The 13,444-nt window shown below is 36.0% G+C and overlaps 2 protein-coding genes across 3 annotated transcripts; one reads left to right on the forward strand and one right to left on the reverse strand.

The window, feature by feature from the left end:
* Window positions 1–431: 431 nt before the first annotated feature.
* ABCB25 (ABC transporter of the mitochondrion 3) lies at window positions 432–10,869 on the reverse strand. Of its 2 annotated transcripts, none has more exons than XR_016342733.1 (19): window positions 10,355–10,869; window positions 9,864–10,260; window positions 9,730–9,791; window positions 9,583–9,626; window positions 9,288–9,390; window positions 8,959–9,066; window positions 8,790–8,873; window positions 8,574–8,634; window positions 7,641–7,786; window positions 7,387–7,503; window positions 6,944–7,029; window positions 4,568–4,656; window positions 3,988–4,043; window positions 3,581–3,661; window positions 3,427–3,492; window positions 3,267–3,359; window positions 2,968–3,156; window positions 2,476–2,611; window positions 432–1,050 (listed from the first exon to the last, which is right to left on the reverse strand). XR_016342733.1 is itself a non-coding variant. In XM_022873585.2 (19 exons), exons 1-19 carry the CDS (start codon window positions 10,634–10,636, stop codon window positions 907–909), a joined length of 2,220 nt encoding a protein of 739 aa, XP_022729320.2. In that variant the 5' UTR covers window positions 10,637–10,869; the 3' UTR covers window positions 432–906. The 2 variants fall into 2 exon arrangements, 1 of the variants encoding a protein (XP_022729320.2); XM_022873585.2 differs by having other exon boundaries at window positions 2,968–3,032.
* Window positions 10,870–11,980: 1,111 nt separating this feature from the next.
* On the forward strand, window positions 11,981–13,396 carry NDHN (NADH dehydrogenase-like complex N). Its single transcript, XM_022874276.2, has 4 exons — window positions 11,981–12,532; window positions 12,634–12,750; window positions 12,852–12,937; window positions 13,095–13,396. The coding sequence occupies exons 1-4, from the start codon at window positions 12,122–12,124 to the stop codon at window positions 13,156–13,158; spliced, it is 678 nt and encodes a 225-aa protein (XP_022730011.2). The 5' UTR covers window positions 11,981–12,121; the 3' UTR covers window positions 13,159–13,396.
* Window positions 13,397–13,444: the final 48 nt, after the last annotated feature.

Below are 13,444 nucleotides of genomic sequence, written 5' to 3' on the forward strand. Positions count from 1 at the left end.
CTTTGCCGACTTAGCTGGAGGTTAGAGCGATACCATATATATATAGGAGATTTGACATCATATTGACTTGTAACGTTGCACGCCCCATGCTATTTCAGTTCCAATTCTGTGTGGACATTGGCAGGAATTGAGTTGCCAATTGCGCAAACTCTGCTAGCTTGGCTCGGTGACTGGAATTCTGTCTTCTGGAGAGTGGTTGACCACGACCTCTCATTTTGGGACCTCTTTAAGGAACCTGTTTTAGAAATGGGTTGCTATGTAAGCTTGTTTCCTGAAGGATCCTTACCCTTAAACGGAAGTCTGGATCCGGCAACGATATTGGCTATTGGGTCTTCACTTCAAAAGGGTAACGAATGGTAGACTTGACCAAAAAAATAAAGCAAATAGTAAAGATAGTTTAAGCATGCATGTCAAAGATGAAACCAAATTCATAAGCATTTGACAAAGAACTAAACTACAAAAGCATGTAAAATATAATACACTATTCTTGTACATTGCGTTCCTTCCTAAATCAAACCAGTAAGGCAGCTATATTCAATCAAAATTTTTTTTGACAAACTAAACAATTGAGAAAAGGCCGAGTGCCTCAGCCGAATTACAACAGCAAGTATGCAAGAAGGCACTGCACTGAGTCAATATTATCCAATAATGGGTAGCACTGGTAACGGCAGCAAAAACAGAATATCATGGTATTGGACTATTGATATCTAGTTTAGAAGCTTCCATTCGGTGTATCACGACTGTACAAAATAAATCAGACTCAACAGCTTTGCCCCAGCATTGAAAGAAAAGGAATCATACATAACAAATTCACCTCCATCTTGTCAGGAAGGGCATGGAAGAATTGCAAAGGGGCTACATCTGAATTTCTACAAAATTTGATTACACAGAACTATAATTTAAGTTTCATGCCTCAACTTTGATGGCTGTGTCAATAGCATCCATGGAATTATTTTGCTGTGACCACAGCTGTGCATATCTTCCTGCCTTTGCCAAGAGAATATCGTGTGGTCCCTGTTCGATCACCTTGCCATTCTCCAGAACAATTATCTGCAATACGTATATGGAAACAAAAAGAAAGAAAAAGAATGGCAAACTTGAGCACCGGATAAACCTAGAAAAGATAAAATTGACAGTTCAGGGATTAAATAGAGAAGGATGATCTTGGTTGAAAGTGAGAATATTAGAGGAAACAAGTGAGATTGATTAATTACAGTGTTCAGTTAAACCCAGATATCTTACATTGTGTCTGAGGAAACGAAAGGATTCATTATTTCAGTGAAAACCATTTTATATTTGTTTTTCTGCTGATGAAAGCAAGTTCATTTTTTTGAAAAAAGTCAGAAGCATCGCAGAACTGGCTGAATTTTCAGGCTGAATAGGGTATTACAACATAAATAAAGACAGTTATCTCACATGCTGCCAAATTGATAATTTGGTGAGTACTCTGGATGTTGCTGAAACTATATAATGGTACAATGCAGTTTATCTTTGTACTTTGATAGATATTAGTAAATTTTTGAAGGATTAATATCATATTTGGCCTGTACTATAAGAAAATTTTTGATTTGGTATCTTTAATTTTAAAATGTGTAATGTGTTACCTGTACTGTCCTTCCATGTGAGAATCTAGCACTTAGGGCTAACAGCAGTTGAAGAAGATGACGAGGCTGTCTGCCAATCATATGATGACATATGGCATATTTTACTATGTCATCTTGTCTCATAGCATATGCATAGGTCCCATGTGTCATAATTTTAAAAAATATATAAAAATTTATTTTGTAAACTTTATACTGTTATTTTTAAAAGTTTTTTCCTTTCTAATTTTAAAAATAAAAAAGTATTTATACTTTTTTATATTATTAAAATCATGACAAGTGCCATGTGGCATCCATGTGAATGCCACCTGGCAAGATGACATGATAAAATATGACACATGTCAACATGTAATTGGATGGCAGCCATGTAATTGTCTTTAGTTAACGATGTTAGCCCAAGTACTGGATTGTCACACAGAAGGATGGTATAGGAACCGCATTATACATTTTAAAAGTAATGGTACTACACTGAAAAATTTTTGTAGTAGGGGTCAAATCTGATATTAACCCAATTTTGAACTACTACTTAACAAAATAGTTGGCACAGAATCTTGTATATTGGGCACAGATAGACAAAGCATGAGGGAAAAAAAAAACAAAGGGCGTATGAGAGGCCAAAGCCAGAGGGAATTTGACATTCTCTCTTTCACATTGTTAGAATTTCTCAACCATTTTAACCCAAAGGATGAAAGCAAATGGTAAAAACACAAATCATTTTGCGATTTTAGTTCTTTGTAGGTACTTTTTTCCTGCCTACTTAGTATTTGATCCTCTTGTGCATGGAGAGAGAGAAAGAAGGAGAAAGAATAGCCAAGGACATTTCAATGTCAGTGCCATGAATGCATGATCACGTAACTTTTATAGGCATGCGTACCTTATCACACTGCATTGCTGTTGTAAGCCTGTGAGCAATGAATATTGAAGTCCTATTATTTGCTAGTGACTTTAATGCATTCAATATCTCTGATTCAGTCGTACTGTCAAGTGCACTAGTAGCTTCATCACACAACCTGTGAATAGAAATGAACAGAAAATCATGCACTGTTTATGACAAACAGATGAAAGAACAAATAGGCTTTCCTTTTCTCATTTTTTTGTCAGCCTATATCTTTCGGTTCTAGGGGAATTCGTCTCCCACATGACAAATAGGCTCTTGGGGAAAGGGATTAAAAATATTCTACATTTTTCTACTAATTAAGCATGGCAGGAATTGCATTTCTATCCAATGTAACATTAATTCTCTTTGTTGGCGAAATCTACCCGCATATAACAAGTTTATCAAACACTGTAAAAATTTATCAATACAAGAATGAAGTGTAGTTAAGATATGAATACATAATAGGTTACATCAAGAAGGAATGCTTACAAAATAGCTGGAGCTTTCAGGAATGCACGAGCAAGAGCTACACGTTGTTTCTCACCGCCACTTAACTGGCAAGAAAAGTCACCTAATTAGGTAGAATTCTAGAGAACGCCAGAAGGCAATCTATAGGAATGATCACTTCTTTCCCATTCAAGTTCTTTGGACAGGAAATTATCATCAGTATCGAATAATCTATTTGAGAGGCCATAAAAAAATCCAAGCATTAGGCCCCAAAAGCCTTAAGTCAGGCATCATACCACCATAATGCATTAAAAACAATCATGAATGGAGAGGCCTCTCACCTTAAGCCCTCGTTCCCCAACCACAGTTGAATATTTTTCAGGGAAGTTCATGATAGTGTCATGAATTGCAGCCTGTTTAGCAGCATTATAAACCTATATGGAAACATGTGTTAGGCTGTAAAAGAAAAATAAGAGCAGGGCTGTGAACTATGAAATTAACCTCTTCTTTTGTAGCAGAAAGACGGCCATAGTGTATATTGTGAAATATCGTATCATTGAAGAGTACCTGCCCATTAAGCAAAATTGGTGTTCCTCATCGGTTTATACATAAATAAGCAAGGAAAAATGAATACAAAATTGTCTATTGAACTAACTGTATCTTGTGGCACAACACCAATAGACTGTCGAAGACTATCCAGTGTTACATCTCGTATGTCTTGACCGTCTATCCTGATCTGTACAGAGAACCAATAGTCAGTACTGTGGGCTAGTGAGTCAAATTGGAAAAAGGTGCCAAAATACCTTAGACCAAATAAAAAATTTATGGTCTTAAATGTAAATTGTGCAAGCTGTTACCAGCATGCAAGAGAGACGAGCTTTTTTAACGAGAAATCATTGCAGAGTTTATATATGATTTATAATTGAATACTATTGTTGAACTTGTCATGAAGACTGACACTGCGAAGATAAGTTCATTAACTTGATGAATTAAAAAGATTGCCGAAGTCAGAAACATGTATTGGTAACTTATAGTACGACTAAAAAAAGTATTTATTCTTACGCTTCCTGAATGAACGTCGAAGAACCTGAAAAGCAATCGAAGAATGGTTGACTTGCCTGAAAGCAAATTCAAAATTAATTACATCAAGGGTTGTTAAAGTAGACTAGGAAATATAATACAATAATAGAGTTTTAATAATAAAAGCCACAATTAGCCCTATGACTTTTTGAGATAGTTGACTCATCACGAAAATTAAAAAGCATCTCACAAACGTGTTGCACATTTTGACACCCAACGACCACACCCACCCCCCTCCACCCCCCCCCCCCCCCCAAAAAAAAAAAAAAAAAAGAAACTTTTGCTTGTGATTTTACGAGCCACCATCTCAGAGTGACATTTCCAACCAAATACTGAAAGGTTCCATCTAGCAGGGTAATCTACACCGTTCATACACCCAATGCAGGAAATATTGCATGGAGTCATGCATGTAATGCTTGAATCTTGGGAGTTAGAGCATTCAACAAATGACAAAATCATAACACTAGGAAAACCAAGACTTGGAAGGAAAAGAAAAAGGTTAACAATTGTTCCACATCAAATGCAAATAACAAGTATGAGTTTACACCCACTGAAGTCTTACCACTTCCACTAGTTCCTACAATAGCCACACTTTTCCCAGCTGGTAAAATAAAAGATATCCCATCCAGAATCTTTCTTTCTGCTAGGTAACTATTATAACCAGAAAAGAAAAAAAAAAAAAAGCACATTAGGATTCTATCATCGAAAGAGACAAAAATAGCAGATTAACAATTAAGGAAATTATATTACTTAACATGACCAACACATTCCTTACATCCCTGGATCACATATCAACTCAATCAAACCAGGCCTGATTCTCAAACTAGTGATCTGAACTAGAGCCCTACAATGTGTAAATCAATCCAAGCAGCAACTTAAAGTTTCTAAGCTACCGGATTCAAAGAATTCAATAACCATGTAAGAAGAAACTCTGAGATTCAAGTAGGAAAGGGACAACAACAAATTTAAAACAGATAGGGAGACAATTTCCATGCACAGCATGACTAGCATGTAGAAACAAACATGTTACTGACCTTACATATATACAAAATTAGTAATTTAAAATACTCGTACCAAGGAAATAATGAGTTTCATATGCAATCTAAGCAGTCAGAGGGAAAATTAAAACACAAATTACAGACAAAAGCAATACTTGCAAATTATAAACCATACAAGAAATAAAAGAGAATCAATAATTTACAGCATTTACAAAATGATACTAATAATCCAGTATACATTTAATTGAAAACTTTAATACGTATGACAAAAATGGGGGTCGCCACTATTATAAACATTCAAGTGAGCACTTGGTGATCGTTCACCCCAGTGACAGAGGATTAACAGTGATGTAAAAATCACCCATGATTTCACAACACCCGGAATCCTCAATCACCATGTTTGCTATAAATTATCTAAGTACATATCACCACTAATGTTTCATCAACCTGCTTGTTAGTCACAGCGATTGGTTAATGTTGAAGTAATACCACAATTGCCTTTCATATCAATTCTTTTGATTTTCAAAACCAAAGACTGATTCATAGAATCATAGAGATTTGCTTATAACGAGGATAGCATCTTCTAGTTAGAAATTAATTTCACACTTTCATTTTTGTTTTACTTGTAAATGAAAGCGTTTTCAATTTCTATTACAATACACAGGAGCTTCATATAAATTGCTAATTTTCTGGTTAAAAAGCAATTCAAGATCCCTACAAAATTAAGTAACCATGATCTAAGACCAACACACAAAAAAGATGAACAGAGACCAAAAGCAAATAAATCTGTATGATGTACAGGGGGAATGGATAGGCTTTTCCACTAGTAGTGCTAGTAATTTGTTGGGGTAATTTGTCCTGCTAAAAAAAATCTTTATCACTCCCTTGGCAGTGATTGAGTATCACTGTGATTTTTGGGAGTGATGGCATCACTCTTTCAAAGGGTGACATAATTAATCCAGTGATTTAAATCACTGCCACCAAAATCAATGGTATGATACCAAACAAAAGGTGATCTTATCACTGATAGCTCCATGACTACTACAACTTCCATCATCCACTTTTTTTAACCAATACCAAACACACCCTAAAATGTATAGATTAACCAAGTTCATTTCATGTTAAATGGACTCTTTGAGGAGAAACTATATTCATGGAATTGAATTCAAGGACAGTGCCAACAAAAAACAGGTCAAAAATAAAGCTGAAGATTTTTGCAAAGAGTAATAGAACTTAAAAATGGTCATTCATAAAAATACAAAAGAAGTTGGAACACTATGTTTAGATTGGGCAATGGAGGGGAAGTGAAAGGAAAGGAAGGATACCCCTTCCCTTTCTGGATGTATCATTAAAGGAGGGGAAGGGAAATAAAGAGAAACCTATTATCCTCCCTTCACCATAAAAAGGCATTTTTCAATCCCTCCAAAGTGGGGAGAATGGTAGAGAAAGGAAAACCTTTAATGAGTAACGAGTGTATTGCGAATTCTACCCCATAAAATGTTAATAATACTTATAGATAAAGGGCTAAATAGTAAAGCAATATAATGGCTAATCTTTTCTTTTCTCCTTTTATATTTGTAATATCCAGACAAGGGGATCCACCATCTCTCCATTTCCCTTACTCTCTAGCCCTTCTCTCATTCAATCCTGACATAGGGTAAGTCTGACCATTAGAATATCCTAGCGCTACGTATAAGTACAACCAGAGGCAGCTACATGATAAAATGTGAGAAGATTGGAACATTTTGACAATACAATGCAACTCCTTTATCCATGATAAAAGAAATTTCCAAACCAAGCAGAACTAATGACCAACCAGGGCCATTTTGAGCATCACAAAAACGTGCAACTTGCCTAATTATAATGCCTACAGATGAATATACTAAATGCCAGATGTTACCTTTAGAACAGGACTAATTATAAAGATAACCAGTAATCACCTGAAGTGCACGTTATCAAACAGAATGCTTCCCCCATTCAGTTTCAAAGGCTTTGCATCTTTCTTGTCACTAATATCAGCCTTCTCCTGCAGCGATCATTAAGTTGAATAATTTAGGTTAGGAGAGCAACATGACATGATCCCCATATCATGTAGAATAATTTATGAATTACCAAACTGAATTCATCTGTGCACTTCATATGGATCATTATTACCAGGCAGGATCTTTAAAAGAGAAAAATGAAGCAAACATTTTCTTCTCATTGTCTGTTCTTTAATTATATTTTTGAAAATGGTTTCATGAACTATAATGTTGCTCTCCTAACCCCAAAAACTCAGGAATTGCACCATGAAGAATTGAAGACCAAAAGAAAGTGACAAAACAGTCAAAGGCAAATATATCACGACACACTCTTAATCTGCAGGAACTTCCTCAAGAAATACCTCAAGTAATTGAAACATGGATTTCATGTCAACAAGACTCTGTATGGTCTCACGATAAACACTTCCGAGGAAATTGAGTGGGAGAGAGAGCTGGAACAGTAGCCCATTCACCATAACCTGTATTTTCAAATTCAAAATTTGGGCACATCACATCATTCAACAACTTGACTAAATGTAATTTATTTTGAAAAATCAGAAAAAAAGAAGAAACTTTTGTGACAATTACAAGAAATCACGTCAAGAAAAAGTTTTACCAGATCACCAACTGTCATTTGGCCATTCATAATTCCATGCGAACACAACACCATAGCTGTAGATAAAGCTGTGCTAAATATCACATTTTGGCCAAAATTCAGAAAAGCAAGACTCCGTTGAGTTTTCAAGGCAGCATCTTCATACCCTAGAAAAAAAGCAGGAGTAACAGAAGCAATATCAGACAAAGTGTGAAGAATGAAAAAAATACTAAAATAGATGCTTTCTTTTTGTCTAAGCATATTTGGAAAGGTCACTAAAAGATCTTCTAGTAACATGAATAACCTGTACAACCTGAAGAACTACCATATTACAAAAGTTTATTTCACATTATTGCTTAGACAATACCGAAAGCAGCCACCCTCTCAGGATTACAATTTCTATGTCCTAACTGTAAGAAGCAAGAAAATGCAATGCAGCATAGGCAAAGCTCATGGAAGTTCTTTTCCTTAGAAGACCTCACGTTTGGAACTTGCAGCATGAAGGAGCACATTTACTGATGCACATATGCACTCTCAACATAACAAATTGTTAAGCAATTGAAAGTGTTGAATTTCCAATGATTCCACATCATCTCTAGTTAACAAAATTCTTTTCTGATTACCAAATTCAGCTGTTCACAAACTTTAGGTCTTCCAAGGTAGTAATGCAGAAGCTTCACATGATAGTTAAGCAATAATATCCATTCATTTTACTGTAGTCTTAATAAATGCAATTGATAAATTTGCTGTGACACTTTAGATTATGAGGAGGCCTGCATTTACAGATAAATGCCTGACATTGATTCAAATAGGATTTAGTTGTTCCGGAATTCAGTTGTTAATATCAGCTTTTATGATAAAGTAGGTCATGGATGAGTCATTCTACTATAGCTTTCCAGTTTGAGAGGAAGTTACTTGCACTTAAAATTTCTACAGTCAGCCTAAAATACTTACTCTTTAAGAACTCATCATACTTTTCTGCTTCGAAAGCTTCATTGTTGAAATATTTAACCGTCTGAAATATAAGACCCAAGAAAAAACAATAAATAAGGCATTAAGATGGGGCTATATAAAGAGAAAAAATAATCATTATCAAGTACAAAAAGATAAAATGATTACTATAAATTAACGTAAATTGAAAAGCATTCATAAATGGGAATATAGCCTCACCTCATAATTGATAAGTGAATCAATGGCCCTTGTACTTGCATCATTATCAGCTTTATTCATAGCCTTCCTAAATTTGGTTCTCCACTAGCAATAACAGGAAAAGCTTAAGTTTCACTCCTCACAAACTACATTAAGGATCCTGATAAAGTATTGACAATATATATGGTACCTGTGTCACAGTTAAAGTAAATGCAACATATGCCACAACTGATAGCGAAGTTATCCATGCAAAAGGTGCTCCAAATTTGTATGCTAGTATACCCGATACCATAGATATCTAGAAGGATAGAGATTAACTCTGTTAAATTTGTTAAGAAACTGAGCATGATCGAATGTACTATCATTGAATCATAACACTATGACAAAGATAATGACTACTGGTGCTCATAGTGGATGGCAAGAAGAGTTCTGGTGTCTGTAGTTGGTGCCAGCATATGAAAGTAGAAATTAACATCTTTAAAAGTACATAGCTCATCAGAAGTTGAACCAAAATCAAACCTCTAAAATGGTGGGTACAACGTTGAACACCATAGATGAAAGAATAAAATTGATTGCACGGCTACCACGATCAATTATTCTATTTAGAGCACCTGTTTCTCGACTGAAAATAAAGTGAACAAAAAGAATCAGAAGCAGAAGCACAAAACTAACTGCTTGAGGTAGACTACATTGTAGAAGAGCCTGCTACAATGAATATGAGCACAGATAAACAAGCTGTTTATGGAGGGGGGTGACGAAACAAAAGAATAAAGATTAAAAGTCATTGCAATGTGCCTGATATTTAAGGCAATACCTAAGATGGTAGCGAAGGTCAAGATCATGTAAATGTGAAAAGACCTGCAAAAGACAAAGGATATTAAGAAGTTTAATAGAGTTAAACATGCAAAAGATGCAACCTTTTATAGGGTAAGAAGTGTAATTGTTTTGAGATCTCACATACCTTCCTGGAAACAGAGCGGATTGTTCGTAATGCTACTTTGGAAAAGACAGCAGTACGCAGTTCTGCCAACACAGAGGGAGCGTGGTTATATATTAGTAAGTAAATGATGTAATTAAGAAGAGAAAAGCAGATACCATTGAAAGCAGAAGCTCCGGAGCGGGCAATGCCATAACCAATCAAGACAGCAGCAGGGGTAGCAAAAAGGGCAACAAGAGTAGAGTTGGCAAGAGCAGTGGCGTTGGGGGTGGTCAACCAGTCAACAGCAAGCTTGAAGAGGAAGGGAACTTGGACGTTCAAAAGCTTAGCCCCAACAAGGAATCCCAGGGCAGTCATCACCCTTAAACGGAACTCCAAGTTATCCTTCATCCACAAATAGCCTGCAAGAGTGCGTAGAATTTTCATGTCCGCAGCTTGTCGTTTCTCAGTAAGAGATGAAGCTGATGCTGATGGTGATGCTTTGTTTTGAGATTTGTCATCATCATTACTTGAGGCTGAGGATGAGAATAATAAGCGCCCATTTAGCATTGAGCCCTGTCTCCCGAAATTTGCAGAATAAAAGTTTTAGTAAATCAAAAAAATGAAATTTATGGGGAAAAACATTAGCTGAGGCTCGAAATTGACGAACCGGGTGGTGGCAGGGTGCCGAGAAGGAGGAAGAGAAGGAAGAATCGGAAAGAAAGGCGTTGATATTAGCATTTCTGTTCATGAGATTCCACGAATATGCCCTTCTAGTGTTGTTGGTGTAGAAAGTGGGATTTTTCCCAAAAATAGAGCTGCTGCTGCTGCTGCTGCTGCCTGCTCCGATTGGAGCCAAAGCACGGGAAAAAAAGAGTGAATTATGGTTGAGTACATCTTTGCGCAACATTAGTAGCGCTCGAGCTCTCAAGCCCCTCGATGCACTCAACATTTTCCACCTCTTTATTATTCAATCACTCGATCAATCAATAATACTCCAATTCGGATAATCAATAACCTAACACTTATGGCCAAGAAAAAAACCCTAGAACTTGGATTGACTATAAATGGTGAAAAGGGGAGAAGATGAGATGAGATCAGACCCAAACTTTTATTCGTTCCTTTCAAAAGAAACAGAGGCTGGGGCGCCTTGGACGTCGGAGACAGGGAAGTATGTCTAGCTGTAAGGAGATTCGATTGGAGAAAGCCTAGTTATAGATTTGAGTTGAGCACGTGCGCAATACTTTATTTGCGGCGCGGCTCGGTCGTTTCTCTGATGAAGCTTATACTCTGAAATCTGAATAGTGTCCAGAAATAATTACGGTTCTCAACTGGTAACTGGCAAAGGAATGAAATAGCGACTCAATGTTGATTTGTTTGGAATGGATTAAGTATGTTCTAGTAAATGAGAAGATTTATAAAAAAAATTTATTTTAAGAGAAGAAGGATTATTGTTAGGTAAGTTAATATATTTATAAATAAATGAAATTTTTATAAAATTAAATATAAGAAATATATGTAAGATAATTATAAGATTTATTAAGTTAAATATCACAAGATTAGAGAATAAGAAAATTTTTATGGTTGAGAGGATATATAAGTTTATACCAATATGATGTTATAAGTAAGTTTATATGAATATGATGTATAAGTACAAATAATTATATTTTTGTTTAGATTAAAAATATTTCATAAGATTATATATCTATTTGTTAATATTAAGAATATTTTAATTTTATATGTTTGTTTTGATGAATAAATACTTCATAAAACTAATAAAGAATAATAGAATCCATGGTTATTGATGGATTTGTATATTTTAAGTGGAATAAAATAGAACGATAGATTCATATAAATATAATATATAAATGGATACGAGTATATATTTATTTATTTGAATTAAAAATATTTTATAAAATTATAAAGAAATAAAAAGATCATAGATATTAATTATAAATATTGATTTACATTATTTGCACGTTTATAATTTTTTATAATTAATAGATTTTTTTTTATTTTTGAATAAAAGCCGATTAGATTGATCATATTAAATTATTAATTATTGTGTAATTAATTAATTATTTTATTTTATTTTCGTTAGTTTGGATGTTTAATTGATTTTAAGTGTTTTATTTAGCAACTTATATCATAATCATGTTTTAAACTCGTGGATGATATTCCTGACATTTTAATCGTGCTACACCACAATTACAACAAATCATAATGGTTGTACAAGGGATAGGCTCTGCGACTGACGTGCCTTTTTGTCCCTTCTCCTCACTTGGCTCCAGCTTTTGGTCGTCTCGTTGCCTTTCTTTCTTATCTTGTTGGCTTATCCACCTTGCAACGTTTGCACCACACTGCATCTGCAGTTGTGCTTGGACTTCCTCATATTATTTTTCTTTTAGAAACATCTCCAAAACATTAAGAAAAAACGATGGCCGCTGCTGCCCCCTGCCTTCAGTTGCAAAATAGGGCGCCAGCCTGGCTCAACTGCCAGCGCAGGAGCAGCAACAGCAGCAGAAGAGCAATGACCATGGGATTTAGAACTGCAAATGGACATAGTAAGACATCAAAGAGCAAGAGATGCGGATTGGTGAAATGCAGTGGCAGTGAGATTGGGATAGGCGACTTCATTGGAGGCGATCTATTAAGATTTGATTTAGGGCGTTGGCTATCCGATGTAGAAGAGCACAAAGCCCTCGCTATTTACGCCCCGCACGAGGGAGGCTACGAGGGTCGCTACCTTACCCGCCTACGATACCAAGGATACTATTTCCTCGACCTTACTGCTCGTGGCCTTGGTGATCCGGAGACTACCCTCACCAAGATCCATCCTGTTTGCCCTGTATGCATGCTGCTCTATTTACAATCCTCTGTTTTTTGGCAAGAGACAGAACGGAGTTTTTCTGTTACTACTTTCTTAGTACTAAAATAATTAAATTACAGGCTCACGTTGGGAAGCAACCTATAGCAAGGTGGTATTTCCCGCCAGAAGTTGATTATAGGCTCCAGGCATTGCCTCCTGATGCTAAAGGGCTTGTCGTCTGGATAATTGAAGCCAAGGTATACTGACACTCACCCACTTAGCCCCCTCCTCCCCCAAAAGAATTGTTGACCTGAGTTTTTTTTCCTCCATCAATACAGTAACCTGGTCATTTGCGTAGGTTCTCTCCAAGTCGGAGCTGCAGTTTCTTGCTTTGCTTCCCACCCTCCGACCTAAAGTTAGGGTTATTGCCGAATGTGGAAACTGGTAAGGCTGTTCATTGATCCTTTTCATCCTACAGTTAACCCCACATGCAGCAGTGCAGCTATACATTCACAGTTTCGCACATCCTATCCCTATTGGTGAGTGACGATTTGCTTGTCCAATTGAATGAGTGATGATTTGCTTATTGTCAACAACGCAGGAGAAAATTCATGTGGAAACCACTCAAAGAAATTTCAGGACTAACTGCTGAGGAAGGAGCATGAACAACAGTAATGCGGATACTATAGCAAATGTTGAGAGAATCAACAACCTGGTAGTGGAACACTCATAACTCCTGTATTACCCAAGTATCTAAAGGCCTTTTAAACTGTGCTGCAAAGAAGAAAACACACGTAATTCATGGAGAGATCATTAAACTTACCTGTCAATGTCATTCCAGATAATGTAGTCCAGAATTTCCTTCGGCTATAATCAATAGTCATCTTCCGCTTCTTTTATTGACACGCTACCTACTGTTGAACAACTATGACCCACACTAAGATCCTTTTT

Source organism: Durio zibethinus, chromosome 6, assembly GCF_047325235.1.
Source record: "Durio zibethinus cultivar Kanyao isolate XHJ-2024 chromosome 6, ASM4732523v1, whole genome shotgun sequence".
Lineage (NCBI taxonomy): Eukaryota > Viridiplantae > Streptophyta > Magnoliopsida > Malvales > Malvaceae > Durio > Durio zibethinus.